This window comes from Protopterus annectens, chromosome 14.part0 (genome assembly GCF_019279795.1).
Source record: "Protopterus annectens isolate FY-2018-M chromosome 14.part0, PAN1.0, whole genome shotgun sequence".
NCBI classification, from domain to species: Eukaryota; Metazoa; Chordata; order Ceratodontiformes; family Protopteridae; genus Protopterus; species Protopterus annectens.
The window spans coordinates 1,007,571,085-1,007,596,447 of NC_056748.1; the positions used below are offsets into that span (position 1 = coordinate 1,007,571,085).

Genomic DNA, 25,363 nt, shown 5'->3' on the forward strand with positions numbered 1-25,363 from the left:
GGGTCCAGTCACAATGTCATCTAGCCTCCACCAGGGAACAGTGCATTTGTGACATGCACTGTTCCCTGGTGGAGCACTGTTCCACCAGGGAGCAGTGCATTTGTGACATGTCCCACCCCCCTCCACAGGATAATTGTCATTTGGTTGTGTGATACCACCCAACTTATACTCCCAGTCCTTCTCTTGAGTACAGGGAATGCATGTCAAACTTGATTGTTGGGAGCATAATTCGAAGCAAACAGACATGTCAACAGCCTGGCTAAAGCTAATGACTTCTTTAATGGCAAGCAGGTAACTTCTCTTGCAACTTGTAGTGAGTATTGGTGATTGTAGTCACTGTTTACCCTTTGAATATCAATAAATAAGTAACACATATATAAGCAAAAGGGAGATAAATTCATTTAACATACGCTTTAAACAGATTGTGTTAAAATTATTGAAAATGGATCTGCATAAGAAAATTGTGTGCATGTGTGTGTGTGTGTGTGTGTGTGTGTGTGTGTGTGTGTGTGTGTGTGTGTGTATATATATATATATATATATATATATATATATATATATATATATATATATATATATGGGTCTATGTTTCTTGATCAAAATTTCATCTGGAACAAGAAACATCAATACCCATTAAAGCAAAAGTGCACTACATCGAAAGTGCACTTTCGCAAAATGCAGTTCTCCAAACCGGAAAAAAACAAAAAAAAACCTACTTTAAACAGTTTTTGGTTAATGATTACTAAAGTCACAAAATACATAATACACAACAGTTCAGAGTAAATTATGAGACATGAAAGGTACAGCTACGTTTTAAGAACTGTATAAATAAACATAGTTTTATAAATCAGTGTGAAGAGTGAATATGTCATACTGTCACAGTTTAACTGTTGCCCATTTTAAATCAAACTTCCAATGTTCAGACATGAAATAAAAGGTTTTACTGTGAGTATGCTCACTGTGTACTGGAATGTTAATGGCAATGTTTTACTGCAGTTCTCAGACAAAACTATTGACGTACTTCTGTAAAAAATAAGTGATTTTGGTATTGTTTCACAAACAAAAAGCCATGGCACTTACAGCAGTGTATTATCTTCCTGAAGGTAATAAGAAGTGCGCCCTATGCCACAGATCCAAACCATTACCAAATGGTTAACAGTCATGAACGAATAAAGCAAAATGTAAGTGAACAGCATGAACACATTAGGAGACCGCTTACAAGAAAATCAGTGAAAGAAACTGAGGATGCAAGGTGAGTGCCGTGATATTATTGTTCAGAGTAAGAAAAAGTAATTAAAATAATAAAATAATAAATAAAAATGAAGCCCTCAACATGTAAGACAGTTAAACCACTGCAGTCTTGCATTGTGAAATGAATTGCAATTATATAAAATTTGATTATTTTTCCCCAGATATTTCTAGACATTACTAGACATTAAATGTAGCAGTCACTTAGAAAACAATGTTAAAACCAAAAGGTTGTTGAGATTTGTTACTCCTGAATATTTTTATAAAATATATTTCATTTACATGATTACTTATTTTATAATTAAAAATAAATGAATGTATAATTGCATAATAGTATGCCGCGGTGGTACGGTGGTAGCGTTGTTACCTCACAGCAAGAGGTTCTTCCATTCGATTCTCGGCGTGGCTTGGGAGTGCCTTCTGTGTGGAGTCTGCATGTCCTCCCCGCGGTTGGGTAGCATTCAAAAGACATGCGTGTGTAAATGGGCGTGCCTTCGTTGAAGGTTGGGTGTCGAGCTGGCACCTCGGCGTTTCATAAATATCTACCGCCAATCATTAGCGGACCGGAGTTCCACTGTGGCAACCCCTTACTGGGAAAAAGCCGAAAGACAAACAACATAATTGCATAATAGTTTAATTATTGTCTTAACTAAGAAGACCCCTAGGGACAGGTAGCATTCTTCATAGGTATTCCACATCCAGTGACATGCTGTGACTCCCATGACATGTATAGGTTCTTGTGGAAATCAAACCTGAATCAAATTCTACACCTCTTTTCCTATCCCACTAAGCTGTGCTACCTACATTACACTGAAGAACTGGGTATGGGATATTGCACTAAAACAGGGAAGGTCTTTCCCCATGGACCAGAGTCTAGAGGCCCTTTAAGAAACCAGTTGTATTTTGAATAACATATAATCTGGGGGACAGATTTTAGGCAAACTATGCTTCACTCTGAGAGCAAAGTACGAACTTGTTATTTAACAGTTCACTTAAAATTATTTTTTTCAAATGGAATATTTGTTCTGCTTGTACACATGGCTTTCAAATAATGAAGACTGTGAAAGGCTTGTAAATGATTACTAACCACGTTAAGTCTGTTGTTTCTATGTACAATCTCATTAACTATCTTACACAAGTATATCAATAGGTATGCTGAAAGTGTTGCATAATTTTATTGTGTTTTGAAATCCCATTTCGTTTAAGACAACAGAAAAATTCTAAATCAAAAATACAATCTCATTTCAGACTAAATTTCAGAATTGTTTGGAGATTCTTTCTCCTTATATTGTTCTGTATTTAGTACCAGCTACACCAAATAACAGGACAATATGAACTTGTTTGTATACACATATATCCATAACATTTATGTAACAAAGTATAAAATAAAACAGCAGACCACACTGATTATTACTAAAGTAATGTTTTCAAGAGAGCAAACCCCAGTAATTCCAGCTTCCATACTAAAATATTCTAAATATGAGTTTGTACAAACAAAAATCATCAAGCCTCAACCAGGGAACAGTGCATTTGTGAAATGTCCCACCCCCATGGGGACTCAAAGATTAAACTTATTTATGTACTACAATATGCAAGTTTTCAAGTAGGAATTATCACTTTGATATTTCAGCATCTTTTCTGTCTGACAAGAGATGCAACTTTATTATTGTATCAGCTGATGTAAGTCTTAATTAAAACTAGTATTTTGATCTTGTATGTAAGACTTTCCACCTCTTTTCCTGTTTTAACAGGGAGATGGTACTTATTCTTTCATTATTTAATGCAATTTTTAGTCTAAAATTATCACTTCAACCTCCCACATCCTGTCCCAGGTTGACAGGATGTAGTTTGGTTCTAAATCTGTAGATATTACTTGCTCCAATATGTACCCTGTAACCACAGAACCGGTAGTCGCAGGAAGTCCTTTTCCACAATCTTCAGGAATTTCTGACATATTCAAGCTTGCTCTCTCCCTTTTGTAATGTATCTCTCATCCTACTCAGTCCAGATCTCATTTGCTGCTTTCTCCAACTGTGCCATTGCAGTTGGTGTTCAAGCCTTTGGTGCCAAAATGCTCCACTGAACTAACAGGTGGCAATCATTGTTTTTACATCAACCATGGTGTCAGCAAGGGTGATGACACCAATTGCCTTGGCACTAGTCAGCAAAGACAAATGTTGTTGTCTTTTGTCTTTTCCCGGTTAGGGGTCGCCACAGCGGAACTCCGGTCCACTAATGATTGGCAGTAGATTTTGACAAACGCCGAGTTGCCAGCTCAATGTTCAACCTTCAGTGAAGGCACGCCCATTTACGCATGTCTTTCGAATGCCCACCCGACCACGGGGAGGACATGCAAACTCCACACAGAAGGCACTCCCGCACTCCAGCCAAAAATCGAACGGGAGAACCTCTTGCTGTGAGGCAACAATGCTACCTCTGCACCACCGCAGCATAGAACATGTGGTTCCCATGATGCTCATTAATTATGTTGAATTGGAACAGGAACCTTCCACTTTGCTTCAACCCTGAGCACTAAACCAGGTATGTTGAGCCGGTCATCACTGGCCCAGCAGGACCCAGCACAGAAAGGGCCACACTAAAATCCTGAAAGTCTGGGAAGAGTCCTGTCCAGAGCACATAGATGACTCCATCCTAAGTGAGCTGAAGAGGAGGATGTGCAAGAGGATGCACATGACCTCTCCACAAGAGTATCCCATTTCACATACAGATCTTAAGGAGAATGCTTCCCACCAGTCCTCTTCAAAAGACCCCAAATTCAGGATGACCCTAAAAATGATGAGACAGAGGGAATCTTGACTAAGGGACCACACTTGCCCTGATGAAGAGATCCTTCAAGAGGCTTTTTCCTCAACTTGCTTTCCTCAATATTCAAACAGAGAAAAATATAAACTCGACTGCCTAGATGTGCACAAACAGTCAAGATTTCACTTGAACTGCACTAAGGACATAAGAAAAGAACACTTATGTCATGAGTACCAAACAGTCTGAGGCAGAATATAACTAACTTCACATTGTGCAGGTGGTTGTCCAAACATATTTTGTTATGTTACTCATCTAGTCATAATTCTTTTCCAAGAAAATCCAGAGCCCACTAATCTGTGGCTATTTCCTCAGCATATTTTAGGAATTTGTCAGTAGGCAACACCTGCACTGCTGCAACATGAACTTCGGTGCACACTTTCGCAACATGCTATAAGCTGGATGTGATCTCAGGGTCCATTCCTTCCTTCAGGGCCACCATCCTTTGGTATCCTGTCATGATTCCACCCAAGCTGTACTGCTGAGGACTTGGTCCACTGGTTGCAGTATACTGAGTAGATTAAGTAAAATATGAAAGTTTTCTTCTTAGCATAATGACGGGAGGAGCTTAAGCTTGAGCGAGATTCTTATCAATATCAGAAAAGGATTGCCAGATGCTACTACCCCTATTGTTGCAATGTATGGATATGGATCAATAAGATGTTGATCATTAGATCTCTGTTGCAGTAGTCTAAGCTATATTGATTACATCCTGCCAAAGATATGACAACCAGCCAGCTTTCAGAGCTTAAGGTCACCTTCCACAATTCTGAAACACTGAACAGCTCAATGAGAGTGGTATAATGTCAGTGGTTAAGGTACCAAACCTTCAGAACTTTTTCCTGCAGCCTTTGAGTGATCAGTGGTCTGCTAAAATTTCTCCAAGGCTAGGCCGTTAAGAACTCCTTTGGTGAATACCTTCCATTTTACCAATTTTTGTGCTAAAAAGTTCATATTTTCTGGCAGAATTTCTTGGAAAGTGCTAGGACTGATATTTTTAGTGGTTGTCACTAAAAACGTTTGCCTTAAAGGTTACATTTTTAGTTAGTCCCTTGTGGGAAAATACCTTTTAAAAGTTGATTTTTAGTACGAAGAAGTTTTACTATTCTATCAAAGAATTATAGTTCATTCATTCTTCTTTCTTAAAATGGTCCAGTAGTGTGCTACTGATAGTATACTTGACATGTGGTAGCACCCAGGAAAGACATGTTATATTATAAACAAAATATAAAAAATATAGCTTTTTACGTATATAAAACTTACTAATGGAATGATATCAAATAATTAGAGTAATATCCACACTTTTACACGTTAAGCTTAGATCACCAATAACAGTCTTTTAATACAAGTTTATATGCTATGTCTCCTTTAAAAATGGCAGTCTGCTTTATATTAAACATCTCCTACAAACAGTGCTTGCTGACTCATTAAATGTTATTTCTTTGAGTGCAATGGCTTTTTAGTGGTTGGGATACTTTTAGATGTTTGTTGTTGTTTTTTGGTGGTTTGGAGGGGTTTGAAATATTGATGTGTTATGTGGAGGTGGCTTGGATTCACTTGTGAATGTTTTTGTGTGAATTATAACTGACAGACTGTTCATTTTCAAGCCCTCATGATGAAAACCAGCTTAAAACAACTTAGAGTCATGAGAACTTTTGTAATGCTGAGGGAGTTCTGAAAATTCTAAGAACTGTCCAGGCTGCTTTTTCCTGCATAAAAGTAAATAATCATAATATTTTGAATTATATGCTAAGGTGTCAAAGAATACAAGTTAGATAATACATGAAAGACAGTGAATTCCATTCTAAATCACTGTCAGTTATTACATAGTTCTGAATGCTTGCTACTGATAGTATACTTGACATGCAATAGCACCCAGGAAAGTTATGGTATGTTATAAGCAAAGTGTAAAAAATGTAGTTTCTTACATATATAAAAGTTATTATTGGAATGTTATCAAATAGTAACATTCACACTTTTACAAGTTAAACCTGGATCACACATAACTGTCATTCTTTTAATGCATGTTTATATGTTATGTCTCCTTTAAAGAAATGATAGCCTGCTTCATATTAAACATCTCATAAAAACAGTGCTTACTGAATCATTAAATGTTATTTCTTAAAATACAATATCTTTATAGTGGTTAACGCACTTGTGAATGTTTTTGTTGTTTTTTTAGTGGTTTGGAAGGGTTTGAGGGATTGATGTATAATGTAGAGGTGGCTTGGATTTACTTGTGAATGTTTTTGTGTGAACTGTATCTGATAAACTGTTCATTTCCAAGCACTTGTCATGTGGACCAGCTTAATTAGAGTCATGAGCACTTTTGTGATGCTGCAGGAGATCTGAAAATTCTAAGAACTGTCCAGGTTACTTCTTCCTGTCCAAAAGTAAATAATCATAATATTTTGGATCATAAGCTAAGATGTCTCACAGTTAGACATTGCCCATTCGATCCTCAGTTAGAGCGTCTTCTGTGTGGCGACATGCGTGATTGAGCGTTTCTTCGTTGAAGGTTGTGCGTTAGGCCCAGTAAGCCTGCACGTAAAACTCTACTGCCAATCATTAGTGGACCGGAGTTCCGCTGTGGCGACCCCTAACCGGGAAAAAGCCGAAAGACACAAAGCTAAGATGTCAATGAATGCAGGTTACATAATAAGCAAAAGAAAGTGAATTGCATTCTAAACCACTGTTAGTTATTGAATAGTTCTGAATGTTTGCAGTAAACAAAAAGGATAGTTTATATACTAGCCTACAGAATGACACTTGATAAAAAAATAGGATTGTTTTTCTCTACTATTGTCTCTTTGTAATGATAAGAAAGTGTAACATCTCATAACAATTTAATCTGATGTTGTCAATCTTCATTCATTCTTGACTGTTGGGTTTCAGTTCCGACCCTCGCTCCAGCCAGAAACTCTCAAGGCAAGGTTTACCCATACTGCCTCTCTTCCCTTCCACTCAAATCTCATTTGCCATGTAGAAAATTGGACACATCAGCTGTGCTCTCAGCTAAGTGTTAATCTGATATATATATATATATATATATATATATATATATATATATATATATATATATATTTCTACTTCATTAAATTGCTGTTTTCTCCTAAGTAGTTATTGTTAGCAAGTGTATTGCTGTGAGTGTTCAAATAACCTTCTTTTCTTACCTTGTCGGGTAAATTCTTTTTACCATCGTTGGTATAGGCCTTTCCCTTCCCTGTACCTCTGGTAACTCTTACATACCATCGCTAGTATCCTTATTTCTCCTTCTTTCCTTCTATTACCCTCTTGGGGGTAATTTTCAAAGTACCATCATTGGTACACACAAACACACACACACACATATATATGAAAAAGTTGTACCCTTCCTTTTATGTTACATTTTTTTGTGTGCCTGTGTGTGTCTGTGTGCATGCCCTCCTGTTATTTTTGAACCATGACAGAAAAACAAAAGGGAACCACAGAGTTCAAGCAATGTGAGAAATATGGCAGAAAGATGCCTAACTCCGACTGGCATCTTTCATGTGTTTATTGTTTAGGTGTACCACATTTGGAAATACAACTGCCCTACGAACTCTGCAAGGGTGCGTGAACACTTGCAGAGAGGCATAACAAACTTATCCTCAAAGGGGTGCTAAAATGTCCTTTTGGTGAGGCTTTCTCTGAGGTGGAGACATTTAAGTCTCCCAGAAAAGAATCCAAGAAAAGGAGCCACTTAGTACCTACATCTCCTAAAGTACTCAAAGCTAAATCAGCTAAGGCTTGATTTTGACTCATCCCTCAGAACCGAGGCCTAAAATACCAAAACCTGCATTGACTTCTGCTCCAGCACCAGTGTCTGTCACATCTCCCACTGTGCCAACCATTACTGAAGCTACCAAAACTTCTACAGTGCAGACCTTATCAGTACCAATGACCCTCTCTGCACCAACAGTAGCCTCTCCAAACATTTTGTTCACTTCCTCCCCTGCTAAGAAAATTATTGGTCAACAGACCATGGTGCCAAAGGTTGAGAGTATACCCAGGACTAGATACTCCCTATCTACAGACCCCTTCTTGGGTCAACAATTAAGTCCATTTCTTGACAGGCCAGAATCGCCTTTAGGGATGTCCGTCTGTTCCACCAGGAGCCTTTCAGAGCTAGATGTAGTGAGATAGGTGGATCAACTGTTGGCAGTCAAAGGCCTTCCTGCTCCCCCTAGGACCTCTCTCCCATCCTGAGCAGAGGGCTACTCTCCCAAACACCCCCTTATCTTTCTCCTTCAACCTCTCTGCAGGTCTTGGAGCACACTACTTTGACATTCCTGGTGCCAGCTACTTCGATACCGATGGTGTATCTCACCTTGGTTCCGGAACCAACTCTGTGTTCTGTGACTCCATCGGAGCCGACTCACTCACAGGACTGTGATTTGGCTGCTGGCTCTGGGATCCCTGGATCGACTTAGATTTTTTCCATGGTGCCGTCTACACTTCCTAGTGCCCTGGCAGTTACAAGTCCTCTCGTGACTCCTACTCTGGAGGGGGGCTCTTCAGAGCAGGGTGTGACCCCAGTTCCAAGGTTGACTTTCTTGGTTTTGGCCTCCCATCCCTCTTCAGGCGGGCCCACCTTCCAGATTATGGACAGAGCCCTGGCCTCAGCAGGTTCACAGTTGGCACCATCCCTGTCAGAGTGTCACATTTATGTCTATAGAATGACACTTGATAAAAAAAAAATTTAGGATTGTGTTTCTCTATTATTGTCTCATTTTAATGATAACAAAATTTAATATCTCAGAATAATTTACTATGGAAAGTTTGAATCTTAAAAGGGAATATTTTTCAGATGTTTGTTTAGATAATGTTAGACATAACATTTCAGGAAAAAATAGGACTGATTCTAACAGAAGTACTAGATTAAAGAGTTGCAAATATATAAGGTTAAATATAAATGTTCTATTATATGATAATCTACACTAGGATTATAGCTAAAGTATAAAACCTAGGAATATAGTAATTGTACAAGACATAGTATACAAACAGAAGTAGAAAGATATCAGAATAATTAAATATTTATAGTTAAAGAATATAAATATGTCTACAAGGGTGGGAGGAGGTTGGCATAGTAGTTAAGGTGCTCACCTTACAGACACAAGGTGCAAGGTTTGCTTTTCACATGGGGTAATTGGCTGGGCTTGGAATGGCCCACAAGGACAGTTATCCTGGTAATTTATGAGCTTATGATTCTATTAACAACTTTACACATAGCAAATAAAATAGAAAAAAATATAACAGTCATGTGACCTATAAATTAATATGTGAAAATAACAATTGACTTTCTCCCTATAGTAGACCTGAGAGATAATGTGAGGTACAGTGAAAGATGGTTGTAGAGATTTTCAGTTTGGTTAACTTGTAATAAAAATTCTGAACACCTGTTTAACTTTTGTTCTTCATAATAACTCATTGACCGGCTTTTTTAAGCTAATGTGTACTTAAAATATGAGGCACATTAATATGAATCAGAAGTATTGAGCTAAGCATTGTTAGTCTAATGGAGAGTTTGAAAGGTAGCTTGTTTATCTAGTTTGTTATTCCATGGTAGAATGTGTTAGGGTTATACCATTAGGTATTTTTTTATTTGTTTCAAAAGTTTTGTCCATAGCTGAAGATTTCATATTGCAGCATTGGGCCTCAACACCCCTGGAAGGGCATGAAATACATAACACACACCGTGGAGGAAACTATTGCACTTAAAGCATGGGCTTTCTGTAAAATTGTTGTGTTTTACTTATTTATATATTTTTATTACTCTATTGTTTTTAATATATTTTTGATGTATGAGGGGGTGCTGAAAAGTTTTAAGCCTGACCAACTTTCTAAATTCTGAGCATTATTTTGCCTCTGTAGCTGAAAAGAGGGGTTATTTAATCTTATAAAGTGCCAATTTGCAGAATTGTAACACTATATTTTGACATTGTTTCAGATCATTGAGTGAATCATGTCAACGAAAAGTATGGAATTTTCAAGTATGGAACTCCAAGCCATCATGAAGTTCTTATTCCTGCAGAAGAAAACTCCAAAGGAAATCCATGCAATGTATGATGCAAACATTGAGTGACATGTGCCCTTCTTACTCAACTGTGAAGAAGTGGTGTGCAAACTTTCAGCATGGAAATTTTGAGACCAAAGATGCATCAAGGTCTGGGAAGTCACAAACGGTGTCAACTCCTGAAATTGTTAACGATGTCTGTGACCTGATTTTGGCAGATCGGCAAATATCAACTAAAAACAATTCCTAAGACATTACAGATATCGAGTGAATTTGTTGGGTTCAGGGGGTGTTAGCATTTTGGGGGTCTCCAGCAAATGTCAAGTTGGGGGCCCCTAGATACTTTCAGTGGAAGTGTCACCCTGTCACTGCCACCCCCTCTAAACAACCTTTTAGTTCATGCTGCAAAGTTTAGGAGTAGTATGCACATTGTGACCTGTAGCTACAATGCTGTTATATTATACCACACTGTGTAGACCCATCTCACAAAAGAGCATTCGCAGTGACTGGCACTTAGCTGCAACAATGATAAATTATAACAACTTTATGTACAGGGCTGGGCTTAAGTGAAATGGTGCCCTAGGCACTGTCTACTGTTTCAGCACCCTCCGCCCAAACAAACACATATCCTCAAATGTTTTGTAGGTCTACAGGAGGTAGTCTTTGGTGTAGCCGCAATAGAGTGGTCACTTTCTATCGCAAGGATGCTGGCCTCACAGTGGGCAGACTGTAATGCAGAACCATTGTGTTGTCCTGAGGGCAGACGTTTTCCTGAATCCCCCCTCTCCGATGACCCACAGAACATTTTCGTGATGGAACCCTGTCTCTTTGCATCCTCATTCCTCTGCTGCTGAAGCTATCTTTTTGCTGCTCCTGCTTCTTCTCTAACTGGAATGGAAGTAAAGCAAAATTACTACACATGCAGACATTGGGTCATTTTGTCATACTGCTAGTAAAAAGCACTACACTTCAGGTACATGTTATGAAACTTTCTTTGACCTACCCGGACTGCATAATGACAAACGTTAGCATTCCAAACACATTCTAAGGATGACCTTACACTGTAGGCAGAACTGAAGAGAAACAAGGACCAGTAGGCAAAAAACTGCAGTGCAGCCATATAAACCAGGAAAATGAATTGGGTTCCAAAGTCACGTTACTATGACTGCAAGCACAAAAGAATGAGCAACCTAATACTGAATGCTGTTCATAAATAAGCTATACACTACACAGAATCATACCATAGGCCGAAGAACTGCTGAGTAACAGTAACCAGTAGTGAAAAACTAATGTAGGCAATATGCACAATTGAAGTGCATTACAAAATATATATTGCATAATGACTTGCATTGACATCAGTCACTACTGCACCGCAGGCAGAAAGACTGAAGAATGACTAACCGGTAGGCACAAAAAAGTAATGAGAAAGGCCCAAGTTACAGTGTTATGTTAAATACCTAACATTAGAGGTGAATTTCAGCTTTTTCTATACAATCCTTCCCCTTTCATCCCCCCAGACACGTGAAGAGGCCCCAAACAACATAAAATATTGATATCACAAGCTCTCTGGAGCAGATTAAAGTCTGAAAGATGTAATGACTAGGAGAGGCACAAGTTTGAAGGGGAAAACACCAAACTATATGGCAAGAGAAATGTTACAGTGCAAAAAAAGACTACACCTGCACACTACCTTTTAATCTCTTGGCACTCTTGAGCAAACCAAAGTCATTGGTTGAACAAAGGAGTAAAATCATGGATTTGCTAGAAAACCTCATTTTTGAGGGATGTAGAAGTGGCACACAGATCAGGAGACTTTCCCACAATCCCCTTGGCACAGGATCTGTGTACAAAAGCATAAAGCCAGGGAATGTACCATGCATTGCGTGGAGGATATGAAACATGTAGTTCATTTTTGCTAGTAGCCTCAGCCCTCCACATTGTTATGCAATCATTTTGTGATAGAGAGCAGACCAAAAATATCTGGACATTGTTATTATTGTGCATTAAGATATCATTACATTCTGCGGAATTCTTAACCCCCCCAAAGTCTCATCACAATTTTGGATGAAGTGAAAACAAAAAGCCGTAGCATTAACAATGTGCTTAATATAGTACGTGACCCCCCCCCACCATTAACAAAACTCCAGGCAAACAATGGACACTGCAACATTCTCACATGCCCTAACCATACTCCAAACCTTTCAACACAATAATTATGGACAACGAAAAAAGTTAAGTCATTGCATCAGTAGTACATTGTTGGAATGCACAATAGTAACATAACAGGGTTTGCATTAGTATACATTCAAACATCTGTACCTTCTGCAACATTCTCACAGCTGCTAACTACCTTCCCAACAATGGGCACTGTAAACAAAGTACAGGTCCCATTAACCTCCAAAGAGCATAATTCAAAAGGCCAGTAATAACTGCAGAACAAGACGTAACATTCAGGATAGTTAAACCGTACTGTAAACCTAGATAGCAGAACAGTGTGTGCATTAGCATGCATTAAGATATCAGTACTTCCTGTGGAATTCTCACCCTCCCCCCAAAGTCTCAGCACAATAATTGTGGATGAAGTGAAAAAAAAACAAAGGCGTGGCATTAACAATGTGCTTATACAGTACATGACCCCCCCCCCCCCATTAAAAAAACTCCAGGCAAACACTGAACACTGCAACATTCTCACATGTCCTAACCACACTCCCAAACTTTCAACACATTTAACTCCAGACAACAAAAAAATTGCAGTCGTTGCATCAGTGAGTGGAACATTGCAGTTATACACAGTAGTAGTGTAACAGGGTTTGCATTAGTATAGATTCAAAACATCTATACCTTCAGTAACATTCTCACAGCCGCTAACTACCCTCCCAACATTAGGCATTTTAAACAACATACAAGCTCCATCAACCTCCTAACCTCTCAGCATAATTCAAACAGCCTAAAAACTGCAGAACAAGGCGTAACATCAGGGATAGTTTAAAACAGTACTATAAACCTAGATAGCAGAACAGTGTTTGAAAAACTTGTAAAAAAGCTCAAAATCTACTGAAATTCAGCTGATAATCTACCAGCAGAATTTCAGAAAATAGCAGCGGGAGCCAGTTCTTATCCTGAATACTTAATAGATCCATTACTGAGCAACACGTCCCAAACATCTGGAAAATATTACACATATCCCTTGCACAAAGGTGGAAACTTGACAGAACTTACAAATTATAGGCCCAGAGCAATTTTCTCCCCACTAGCTAAACTCCTATAGGGATGCTTTTATTCTCAGTTTCTGCAGTATGTCACAACCAATAATTCACTTGCCAAATCCCAACATGGCTTCAGGCCTCCTGCTGCAGCTGCCCTCCACAGTTATACCAACACCATCAATTTAGAAATGTAGGTAAAATAAGATCATTGGTCTTTCTCGATTTGTTAAAGGCCTTTGACACAGTCTCTCAGCTAGCTACTCTCGGCAACCTTAATCTCATCCCCCTAGCCCTCCACTGGCTCCAATGCTACCTAACAGGTCCTAAACAGCCATAAAGTGGCTCCAGGATCTGTCCCCCTCTACTCCCAGTCACATTATGAGTCTCACAAAGCTCCATCCTTGGTCCACTTCAGTTTAGTGGATTTATTATCAACCTCAATACCACCACATCCCTAGCACCCACAATCCAATATGCTTATGCCGATAACACTTGTGTCACATCTACCATGCAATAGGTCATGTCCCAATCCATGCTGAAATAAGCTAATCTTCACCACTTATCCCATACGCCTAAACCTATTCACTTAGACATCACCTCACAAGACTGCCCACCTATCCCTGCTCTAGCCAATTACAGTATCCTTCTCTGTGCCATTATTTATCTCCCCTCCTTTTCATCACCCCTATCCCATTCTCTCTACCTTTTACATATACAGCATAGATGCTACCTTTTTGTCACCCCTATCCCATTCTCTCTACCTTTTACATATACAGCATAGATACTACCAAAAAAAAAATGAACCAGCTCTACCTGTTACCCCCAATAGCTAACTCACACACACTCCTAACCAACTGGCAATCAAAATGAAATTATATTACATCTCACATTCCCTTATATTGTCCTTCATACAAACAGATAAACTGAACTTATTTTACATATTTCTAGCACTTGTGTACTAAGATAAGCTTTTCTCCCTGGGCCTCCACTGAAAATGGGTTCTATCCCAGTCAGACTATCCAGTAAACAAATGTAAAATAAGTAAAGTAAAACTGGTACAACCACAGCCCCTCACCTACAAATCCTCTTAGCACAACACATTGCTACACAAAAGTCAAATAAAACTGGTACAACCTCAGCCCCTCACTCCCCCCCATCCTCTTAGCACAAGAACTCTACACAAAAGCAAATTAAAACTGGTAAAACCAGTCCTCACCTCCCCAATCCTCATAGCACAAGAATGCCACACAAGTGAAATAAAACTGGTAAAATCACAGCCCCTCACCCCCCCATCCTCTTACCACCAGAGCACGACAAAAACATAAAATAAGACTGGTACAACTTCAACCCCACCCCATCCTCTTAGCACAAAAACTCTACACAAAACCAAAATAAAACTGGTACAACCACAACCCTTACCCCCCCAAAACCTCAACACCAGAAATATGCACATAAAAAAAAGTCACCCCCCACAAAAAATAAAGTTTAAACTAAACCCAAAAACCTTTTATGCTTTCTACAAAAGGCTGCTTCTAGTACTCTGTTCCCTCTTCACGACTGAATGCTCACCTGCTCTGCTTGCTTTCCTCAGACCACTGCAGTCCTTTTTAAATTGCCCTTAAAAGGACAGTTTTTCAGACCTTTTGAGAAATTGCCCTTAGAAGGACAGTTGAAAGGAGTATTCTCCAACAACCATGACCACTCCAAAGGTTTGAATCCACCGCTGATCTGTTCTCCGATGTAGTTTGTCCTCAGGCTGGTCCAAACCCGGCTCGATCTCCACATTCTGCTGCTAAGGAAAACTCCTGTGTTTCAAAACAAGAGAAGTGATCCTTATTACCCACATATGCCTTTTTAAAGGCAATTTGATAGGAAGTGCTTTGTAAGGACCAATCAGGTCCTTGCTTCATCACTTCCTACTTTAAAAAGAAAAAAAACAAGAACTTAGTTCCCAGGCTGCTGCAGTCAATCAGATCCCTTGTTTCACTGAGAGGACCTTATTGAGTTCAGCTTGCCAACAAATAAAAAAAAAAAAAAAAACGTAAACACAGTTCTGATTTTCACTGTGACATCAGGGAGCTGTGTGGACGTCCATGAGGATCCGAGCCGAGGAACAGTAATGGTCGGAGCAAACTGCGGCTGCTGGATGGGGGTCTTCATTTGCAGGGAGGTAATTGAGGGCTCGCCATGAGTTTCATGGGTGCCCAACGCTGGCTATGGTTGAGTTTATAATCCATGAGCAGCGGGGTATGCAGAATCTGTCAGTCAAGTGGGTGCCCAAATGTATGAATGCCGACAAGAAAAGACATCGCGTGGACACTTCCATGTTGATTTTATGGCATTTTCGTCAAGCTGATGCCAACTTTTTGGAATGACTAGTTACCATTGATGAAACATGGTTACACCACTATGATCCTGAGACAAAATAACAGTCCACGCAATAACGACACTCAGGTTCACCAAGGCCAAGGAAGTTCAAGATCTAAAAGTCATCAGGATAGGTCATGGTCACAGTGTTTAGGGATCAGGAATGTGTTGTAATGACTGACTGTCTTCCAATGGGCCCAACAGTTAATGCAGAATACTATTGTAATTTGCTGTGTCGATTAAAGAAGGCATTGAAAGAAAAAAGGAGAGAGAAGCTGTAGAAAGGAGTTCTCTTTTTGCAAGACAGCACACCTGCTCACAAGGCTGGCAAAATGATGGATGATTTGACAAAATTGGGATTTGAGTGCATAGACCATCCACCATACTCAACAGATCGTGCTCCATTTGACTATTTCCTGTTTCCAAACCTTAAAAAGAGTTTTAAAGGGAGGCACTTTTCGAGTGATTCGGAGGTGATTGCAGCAGCGGAGCAGTATCTCAATGACCAGACTTCAGACTTTTTTTGGCAGGGTTACAGAAATTTCAGACACAATGTGCCAAGTGTGTTGAGCTTCGGGGTGAATATGTTGAATAACTTGTAAGTTTTATGGCTCCAAGTCATTCCCTTCTAGGTTGGACTTAGAATATTTCAGCACCCCCTCGTAAAATAGTTCCTCCGCCTAATATTTCAAAGTAGCTGTAATACATGTAAATGGTGTTAGAGGAAGCATTTTACATCCAAATATATCATTTTTAAGAATATCTATATATTTGCATTATTTTTGGTCCCTTACTGCTAAAATGTATGTTTTCTTGCCAGTCATTGTGGATTGAAGTCACTAAATAATGACATACATTTGACTTTCAGACTTTATTTCCTTCAGAAAATTCATGTTAACACAAATCCTGTTGTTTGTAATTTTTATAAGTAGGACATTTAAAATCTATTCCTATTTTTGAGCCTTTGCTCCCCCTTTATTTCAGGCATTAGCCAGATTTCTTGAGCTAAAAGGTTGAGAGGTAAACAAGCCACTTATCTGCTGCTGCCTTTGGTCCATCATCTTACTCTCTGTCTCTCTCACACACACACACACACACACACACACACACACACACACACACATATACACACACACACACACACACACACACACACACACACACACACACACACACACACACACACACACACACACTCACTTGCACTTCAGAAAGATGCATGCTAACACAAGTAATATTACTGAAGGAACTTTGTGGTTTTTTTTAAGATGAGTATATTCCTATTTTGAGCCTTTGTTCCCCCTTTATTTTAGGTTAAACTTCCTTAATGCTGCTATTGCTCGATTGCTGTCACTCTTCACTCTGTCACACACACCTCACTTTCATACACACAAAAACGCATTGTCACACACAGACAGAAACAAACACACAAGCAGAAACATACACGAAAAGAAACATAAACATACACCCACACATTTTTTTCTGTTATGCTTAGTTTTTACACTCGCTAAACAGCAAAAGTGCTGTTTAGCCAATGTAAAATAATGGCTTGATTGATCTTGGTTTCACTCACATGCACGCAAACACTCACTTTTGTTTTTTAGTTTTTTTTGTTAAATATATTTTACACTCGCTAAACATCAGAAGCGCTGCTTAGTGACCATAAAGTAATGGTGGCCGTTAGGTTTTCTTTAGTCCGAGCTCCTCAGCAGCTTGATATGCTGCCGTGAAACAGTGGACTTGTTTTTCAGCTGGCATTACTTGTACATTAATACCTTGCTGGAGAACATGCATTCTCCAGTCAGGGTGCTGATGTACAGTTTGCCCATTCTCTAAGCATTGTTATGATTGAGTGGAACAGAAAACTGTATACGTTGTAGAACTCTTATTGGATTCCAGGGGCTGGAGCTGAAGATGCAAAAAAGTTACTTAGACACTCTTACCTATTACATGAAAGATCAAGTCATAATGGCTGGTGATTTTAATTGTATTTATCAGACAAATATTCCACAGCAGATAGAAAGCTGAGAAACACATCTTCAGCCAAACACTTAACGAGTTTTGTAAATCTAATGAATTTAATGGATATATATGAGTTAAGAAAAACAAATTCACTTCAGTTTACCCATTATTCATATAGATATGAAACAAATATTGATAAAAATGTTGTCTCAATCTGATATATCAGTGAAGTTTCAATAGTTTCATGTCCATCATTGGATCATAATGCTATAATCTTTAATATTTAAAAAAAAATGACAATTTAATACATCACAGGAGATTACCAGTATACATTATTAAAATAAAAGGATTCAATGATTGGTATGTTTAAGATCAAAAATTTCCTAGAAATAAATGTGAATGGTGAAGTATCTGACATTGTCCTGTGGGATTCACTAAAGGCTTACTTAAATGGAAGAGTTAGAAGCTAGTATATTAGTAAAGCAAGAGAATGGGACAGATAATTGAATATATTACAGGCCAAAACAGACACACTAAAGTTAAATCTTAAACCAAATAACATTCTCAGTCAGTCAGAATTTAAAAACTTAAATATAAATTATGCTGAAATTCTAATTAATAAAGTTTCAATAAACCTAGAAAAACCTAAACTTCGGGAATATTCAATAAACCCTTTAAGCTTGCATAAACTTGCTCTTAGATCAACGAAAGTGAATATACTAAATTGTATCAAAGAAATTATAACACACATAAATAATAAGAAAGAAGAACAGGTATTAAAGGTATTCTTGAGGGCTTTAAAATATTATCTGATGCCAGTTTTCATTTTGTCCTCAACTGTTGGGTTTGAATCCAAACCTCGGATCTGACTGTGCCATTACTAAAGCTTTAGGGGTCTGAATATCAGGAATTACTTATAAAGTATAATGCTCATCAGATGGAGCAGCTTACTAACAAAGTTGTTGATCTGGACAGTAAAACAGGGACTCACCTGGCCTTTGAGTTTAATCATCAGAAGTGCCAAATTGTTTTTGAAAGGGTTGACAAAATTGCAGGGGATATTTTGAAAAGGAAAACCAAGAAAAGCAATAGAGATAAGAAGGATTATGAAGAGAGGTGTGCCTACCCTACACCAAAGGTTGTTGATAGGATGTATTCTAATGAGAGGCAGCCAATCAAGGAAACAGATGATGTTGAAGTTATCAATCAAAGAGAGCAGATACACCCTTTGGGGCAGGCACCATTTAGAAGGTCCGAAAGGCTGAGGAGCAGGGCTCCAATGTATCAACACAATGGACAATCTGGGCAATGGAATTCTTTTCAGAACAGAGGGAACAGAGGTTGAAGACAACAGAGGAATGCCAGGAGATGATTTTAGTTATTACTAGGTCTCAAGAGAAGCTGATTTTTGTTACTAATGATTCAGGTGACTTTTTCCTTTAAAACTTTACTGTTTATTTACGACTGCGCATGTTGATTTATTAAGAAAAGGACTCACTTTTGTCTCTGTCAAGTCGGCTGATATCTGTAGACTGATTATTGATTTAAAACTGTTTTCACGTAAGCTGATGTTTTGGAATAACAATGACCTTTCTCGTATGGATGCTTTAACACAGAGTAAGTACTTTTAACCCCTCCCCCTTTTCCTTTCCATAAATATTATTTGGAAATTGTGTTACTTTGATTTTAGAGAGTTGTTTGTTAATAGGAGTTTATCTACTATATACAGTAATTTAACTAAAACGGAAACCACCCTCCTTTATGAGTTGATTAACAACAAAATATATCAGAGTCATGAAACCTGAGAAAGGAAGTAGGGTTGTTATGGAAATTAAAGACTACATGGAATGAATGTCTAAGGTTCTGGATGACACAGATTTTTATGAAAAAGCTTCATTAAATATTGTGAATCATTCCTGCAGGAAAATTATTTTTTAAATGAAATGTATGACGACTTGATTAGTGTTGAAATGTTCAGCTTTTTAAACATTAAGAAACCAACAGCGCCGAATATGTTTGGGATACCCAAAATTCATAAAGATCTTTTAGATCCCCCATTAGGACCGATTGTTAATGGTGGCAGATCTAAGACACACACCTTGTCAAAATATTTGGATTTTAAGTTGAAAAAATACTTGGACAAATACGAACACATCTGTCGTGACTCTTGGGAGTTTTTATGTAAGCTTAAAGGGGTGATGTTTTCTATGGATTATGTTTTTTTAACTGTTGATGTAGAGAATCTTTTTAACATCATCCCACATAATACAGGTCTTGAATGGTTCAGTGATTTTTTGGTAGAAAGTACTGATTTGAGTGATCGTGAGATTTCTATTTGTGATGTGTTCATGGAAACAATATTAATGAACAACTACATGTATGTTAATGGGGAATATTATTGGCAGAAGAAAAGTGTGGCTATGGGGGCAGTGTGTGTTCCCATTTATGCTAACATGGTGCTATTGCAGTGGGAGAAAAAAAATATTTTTGAGATTTTTAAACCCTCCCCCTTGGGCACTTTATATGTGTTACATGGATGACCTGTTCCTCTTATGGAATGGCTCAAAATCAGAAAGAGCATTTTGTTTCTTACATGAATATGACCACCCCTTTTTTGAAGTTTATCTACCAATTTAATGAGTCTGGAATAAATTATCTGGATGTTAATGTGGGGGTAAACTGTGAAATGGGCACCTTTACTAGTACTATTTACAGGAAGCCAACCTATTCTAATGGGTTGCTGCATTTTTTGAGCAATCGTCCATACCATCATTAAAAGGGCCTTGATAAAGGGTAGTTTATCAGGTCGGCTCTTACGATATCTGAAGAAGGGGTATTTAAAGAAGAATGTAGGAATATGTCTACAATGTTTCTTCGTAGAGGTTATCCATAAACTTTGGTCACTAATATGTGCCATGAAGTGACTATCAAGAGGAGGGATGGTGTTTATCCCCCCCTTGTTGATATATGGAATAGTTAATAAAGAACAGGAAGGGGTAGTTAACAGAGTAGGCAAATATGTGAATGCATTTGTTACTACCTATACTACTCAATATGAGGAGATAATTAAGATTATACATACAAATCTGAATATTTTAACTCATTTCAGTGACTTGTTAGGTGTTTTAGGTACAAAACCCAGTGTAGCTTTTTGAAGAGGGCAACCTTTAAGGAGAGGTTTGATAGGATGGGATGTAGTACACCATTTTCCAGTATGAGAAGAAAAGGCACTTTTAAATGTGGATTTTGTAAACAATGTGCCCATGTTTTTGAAAGGACTGGGATCTCCATCAGTGGTCATTATTTGATTTCTAAGTAGCATTGCAATTGTCATTCCATGGGAGTGTGATATATGTTGCACTTTGTCAACAGTGTAAACATTTTATGTTGGGAAGACCATCAGGCACTTGAGGGGAAAGAATTTACCAACATTTTTTTGTACATAAAAAATAGGAATGACAAAAATGCCTTGTACAAACACATTTTAAGCAATGGAGGACATGTTTTTAAGTTTTTTGTTTTGGAAATGGTTCACAAGGATTTGAGAGGGGGGGGCTTGGGAAGAGGTAGCTGAATTCCAAGAATTGCGGTGGCAGATTAATCCCTGGGAATAGGCTAGCATTTAACTTAATGAGAATATTTCGATAAGTAGTGTATTGAAACTTAAGTCATTGTTAATTTAGGGGGGCTACAATGGTTTTATACATTTCTTTTTTAATTTTAGTAATGTGTATACATTTATAATATTGTAAACAAAAGTCTTTTTAGGTTTATACATTTTTGAAGTTTGGACATCAATATACATAAACAGTTATGATGTCAGTAATTGATTTTGGTGTTGCATTGGCTTTATAAGATGACTTTGTTTTTTATTATTTAAAAGTCTGTGTTAAATTACTGAGGTTAAGATGGTGCAGTGGTAGCATGCAAGAGGTTCTCTGGTTCAATTCTCGGCTGGGGTACCTTCTGTGTGGAGTCTGCATGCCCTCCCTGCATTCATGTAGGTTTTGTCCAGGCGTTCCGGTTTCCTCCCACATTACAAAGACATGCATCTGGAGTGTTTCTCCCCGGGCCTCCACTGAAAATTAGCTTTGTTCCAAGTTGGACTTTCCCGTTAAACAAATGTTAAATAAATAAAATAAATAAACTCTGAAGAAGTCTTTGGTTACAAGCAGACGAAAGCACTCAGTTTGTATTTAATAAATTATTTGTTTTCTTAACCTGTTTGGACCATTATTCAGTCAGATAACTATAAATTACAAAATGTCTCAGAACCAACACAAATTGTGGCATTCATAGGAGCAGTATTCGGTACAATATCAGTGATAGTCTGAACTCCTGACAGAGGAAGAGAAGCTTTCAAATTCCAGGTCATGAAAATAATTTGCAATACCAAAATTTCAGCCTGTTTGATTCTTCAAGCTTTGGGGTCAGTGTCAGCTGCCATAGTCTTAGTTCCTCTAGCAAGATTTTGTATGAGAATTCTTCGATAGATGCTAGCAACACAGTTGTAGATTCTTTACCAGCGCATGTCAGCACAAGTAAGAATCTCTCAGGCATGCAAGAGATACCTGTGGTGGTGGATTCATTCAGCTCAGGTTCTACAAGGCCGTACATTTATTCTCCCTCAACCCAAGACCATAGTGACTACGGATGCTTCCCAGATTGGGGGGGGGGCACTTCTAGGGAAAACAGTTCAAGGCACTTGGTCCCCCAAAGAGGTCAGTTTGCACATCAGTGTCCTAGAGATGAGAGTAGTGCACTTAGCATTGCAAGACCTTTCAAGATGCTCAGCCCCTTTAGGGACAATTGCAATTCAGACAGACAATATGTCGGTAGTTTAGTACATCAACAAACCATGACTAACCAGATCTTACCCCCTTTGTCAAGAAGCAGTCAGAGTGTGGCAGTGGGTGATCTCATCCAACTGCTTTCTCATAGCAATACACATCCCGGGGAAGTCCATTGTGATAGCAGACAAATTGGGCAGGTCTATTCTTTTACCTCATGAGTACATGATTTTCCATCAGTGGGGCTAACCTTGCTGTGATCTTTTTGCTTCTCCCTTAAACAATAAATGCAGCAGCTATTTTGCCCTAACCCCCCTCAGGGGTAATCACAGAGGGATGCTCTATTTCACGATTGGCCCCTCAGTCTACTTTATGCTTACTTGCCAATTCCCCTGATTCCAGAATTTCTGCAGAAAGCTGCCAGGTTGAAGAGCAAAGTCATCCTTATTGCATCTTACTGGCGTTGGCAGATTTGGTTCCCCTTCCTATCGCCTCTTCTACTTTGCCAACCTTGCATTCTAGATCCAACTTCAGACTTCCTGTCACATCTGGCAAATATGATTCATCCAGATATCTCAAACCTCAAGTGAACAGCATGATTTTTCCAATTCAGTTAGTAGCCAGATAACTGATGCTCTCTTCCCCTGTCCATCATATTCTTTTATTTTCCCATAAGCCTTCTACAAGAAAGCGTTATACAAGTAAGTGGAAAAGGTCCATTTAATGGGTACAACAAAAACACATTGATCCCTTTTTAGCTCCAATACATAGCATACTTGAATTTTTGGAATTAATCTTTAATGATGGGGCTATCTCCTCTCCGATTAAAGTTCAATTAGCAGCAATGTCTAATTTTCATACTGGGTTTGAAAATTCTTCTGTGGCCCCTTCTAAAGTTTGTAAAGCATTCTTGAGAGGCACACTCCTGTTGAGACCCCCTTATAAAGATCCTACTCCACCATGGGATTTGAACTTGGTACGGCAGGCCTTAATTCATTCTCCCTTTGAACCAGCAGCAAAATGCGATCTTAAGTTCCTGACCTGGAAAACTATCTTTCTAGTGGCTACTACATCTGCTAAAAGAATTTCAGAACTTAAAGCATTATCATCTAAACGTCCCTACTTGATCTTTCATAAGGAAAGAGTCGCATTATGTACCGATGTATCTTTCCTTCCCAAGATGGTGTCAGAATCCAGTATCAATCTATCCATTAATGTGCCAGTATTCTTTCCTAAATTTGGAAACAGAGGTGAATATATGTTGCATGTATTGGATGTTCACAGACAATTACATGTTTACTTACATAGGACAAAAGAAATTAGGAAGATGCATCAATTATTTGTCTCCTTTGCAGATTTGAAACTGGGCAAACCACTTACAAAAGTAATTCTACCCAGATTGTTGATGGATTGCATGTCTTTTATCTATACCAAGTTGGGTCTAACCTTACCAAAAATCTATGAGCCCATTCAACTAGGTCCATGGCAGCTTCTTCAGTGTTTCTATCTAGGACTCCCATGGATAACATATATGCAGCTGTAACCTGGGCCAGTCCTCATCCCTTTATCATGCATTACAAACTGTATCTGGTCTCGAGGGGTAAAGCAGCCTTTGGCTCAACTATGGTTAGGAATATCCATCATTATAGTCCACCCAGGATTTTAGGTAGGTGGGGACTTTTTCCTAACAGTTGTGGATAGAATGAAAATTGACAACGTCAGATAAATAAGTTATGTACTCACCATAATGTTCCATCTGTGTTGTCCATTTTCATTCTTTATCAATTTCCCACGTACTAACACCCCAACTCTCATCACAACAGACTTCTTGAAGAAGGAGATATTGTAAGGACACCACTGTCCTTAATCTTGAGCTCCAGATATAGTCCTTTTTGTAGGATTTATATTTAAATGTATGCACATTAGCAAGTATTACTTTAGGTAGATCAGCAAACAAGATCTGAGGTATTTTAGGGGTTGATGCATTATGGGTAAGGAAGAAGCTCGAGAGCTTTTTGGTTACCACAAGCTTTAATAATGGCTGATTCAGATCCAAGGGTTGGATCCAAACCCAATAGTTGAGGAAGAATGAAAATGGGCAATACAGATGGCATGTTATGGTGAGTAGATAACATATTTTTTGAAAAGATAAATAATAATATAAACAACCTAGATAATGATTTTATAGTTGAAACTTTTCTAAGGGAAAATATAAATAAAATAACAAGTGAACAAATAAAAAAATATAGAGCTTTCTCTTTAACAGAAAGAAAAGATCAAATAAAAAAGCTAAAAAATAATAAGGCACCAGGCTTAAATGGTGTTATACCAGAGCTATATACTGCTATTGGATGATGCAGTTAAAATATTAGATCTTGTCTATAGAGAAATAAAAGCAACTGCTGAAGTCCCCACATTGCGGAAATATTCCCTTATGATGTATTTTAAATCAAGATAAGGATCCTACAAAGTGTTTATCATACAGTCCCATTTCACTTCTAAATGTGGACTATAAGATGTTTATGTCCATTTTAGCTAACAGAATTAATCTGCGTATACCTAAAATAATTAACAATGATCAAACTGGGTTTATTTTAAATAGAAAAGTATGGGATAATATAATAAGAATGCATACATTAATAGACTATGCAAATAAAAATACAAAAGAACTTTCTGTCATTAGTCTCAAATTAGATAAGACTTTTGACTCAGTTAATTGGCCATACCTGTTTAAAACACTTAGTGTATAATTTCTCACCTGAACTAATTGCATTAATTTCTAAGTTATACAACAATTTTTGTGCTTATGTTAAAATAGGTTCTTTTCTTTCTAATTCCTTTAAATTACAAAAAGGCACAAAGCAAGTCTGTCCATTATCACCTTTATTTTTTTGCATTAGCTACTGAACCCTTTGCTAATAGTATTGGATCCAATA

The 25,363-nt window shown here is 38.1% G+C and overlaps 1 protein-coding gene across 2 annotated transcripts in view; it reads left to right on the forward strand.

Moving 5' to 3' along the window:
- Positions 1 to 25,363, forward strand: part of LRRC27 (leucine rich repeat containing 27) — a 1,872,580-nt gene that overhangs the window by 898,060 nt on the left and 949,157 nt on the right. For both annotated transcript variants that reach the window (XM_044056815.1, XM_044056816.1), the window contains exon 9: positions 1,104 to 1,252. In XM_044056815.1, coding sequence (XP_043912750.1) covers positions 1,104 to 1,252 — 149 coding nt within the window. The remainder of the gene's footprint in view (positions 1 to 1,103; positions 1,253 to 25,363) is intronic.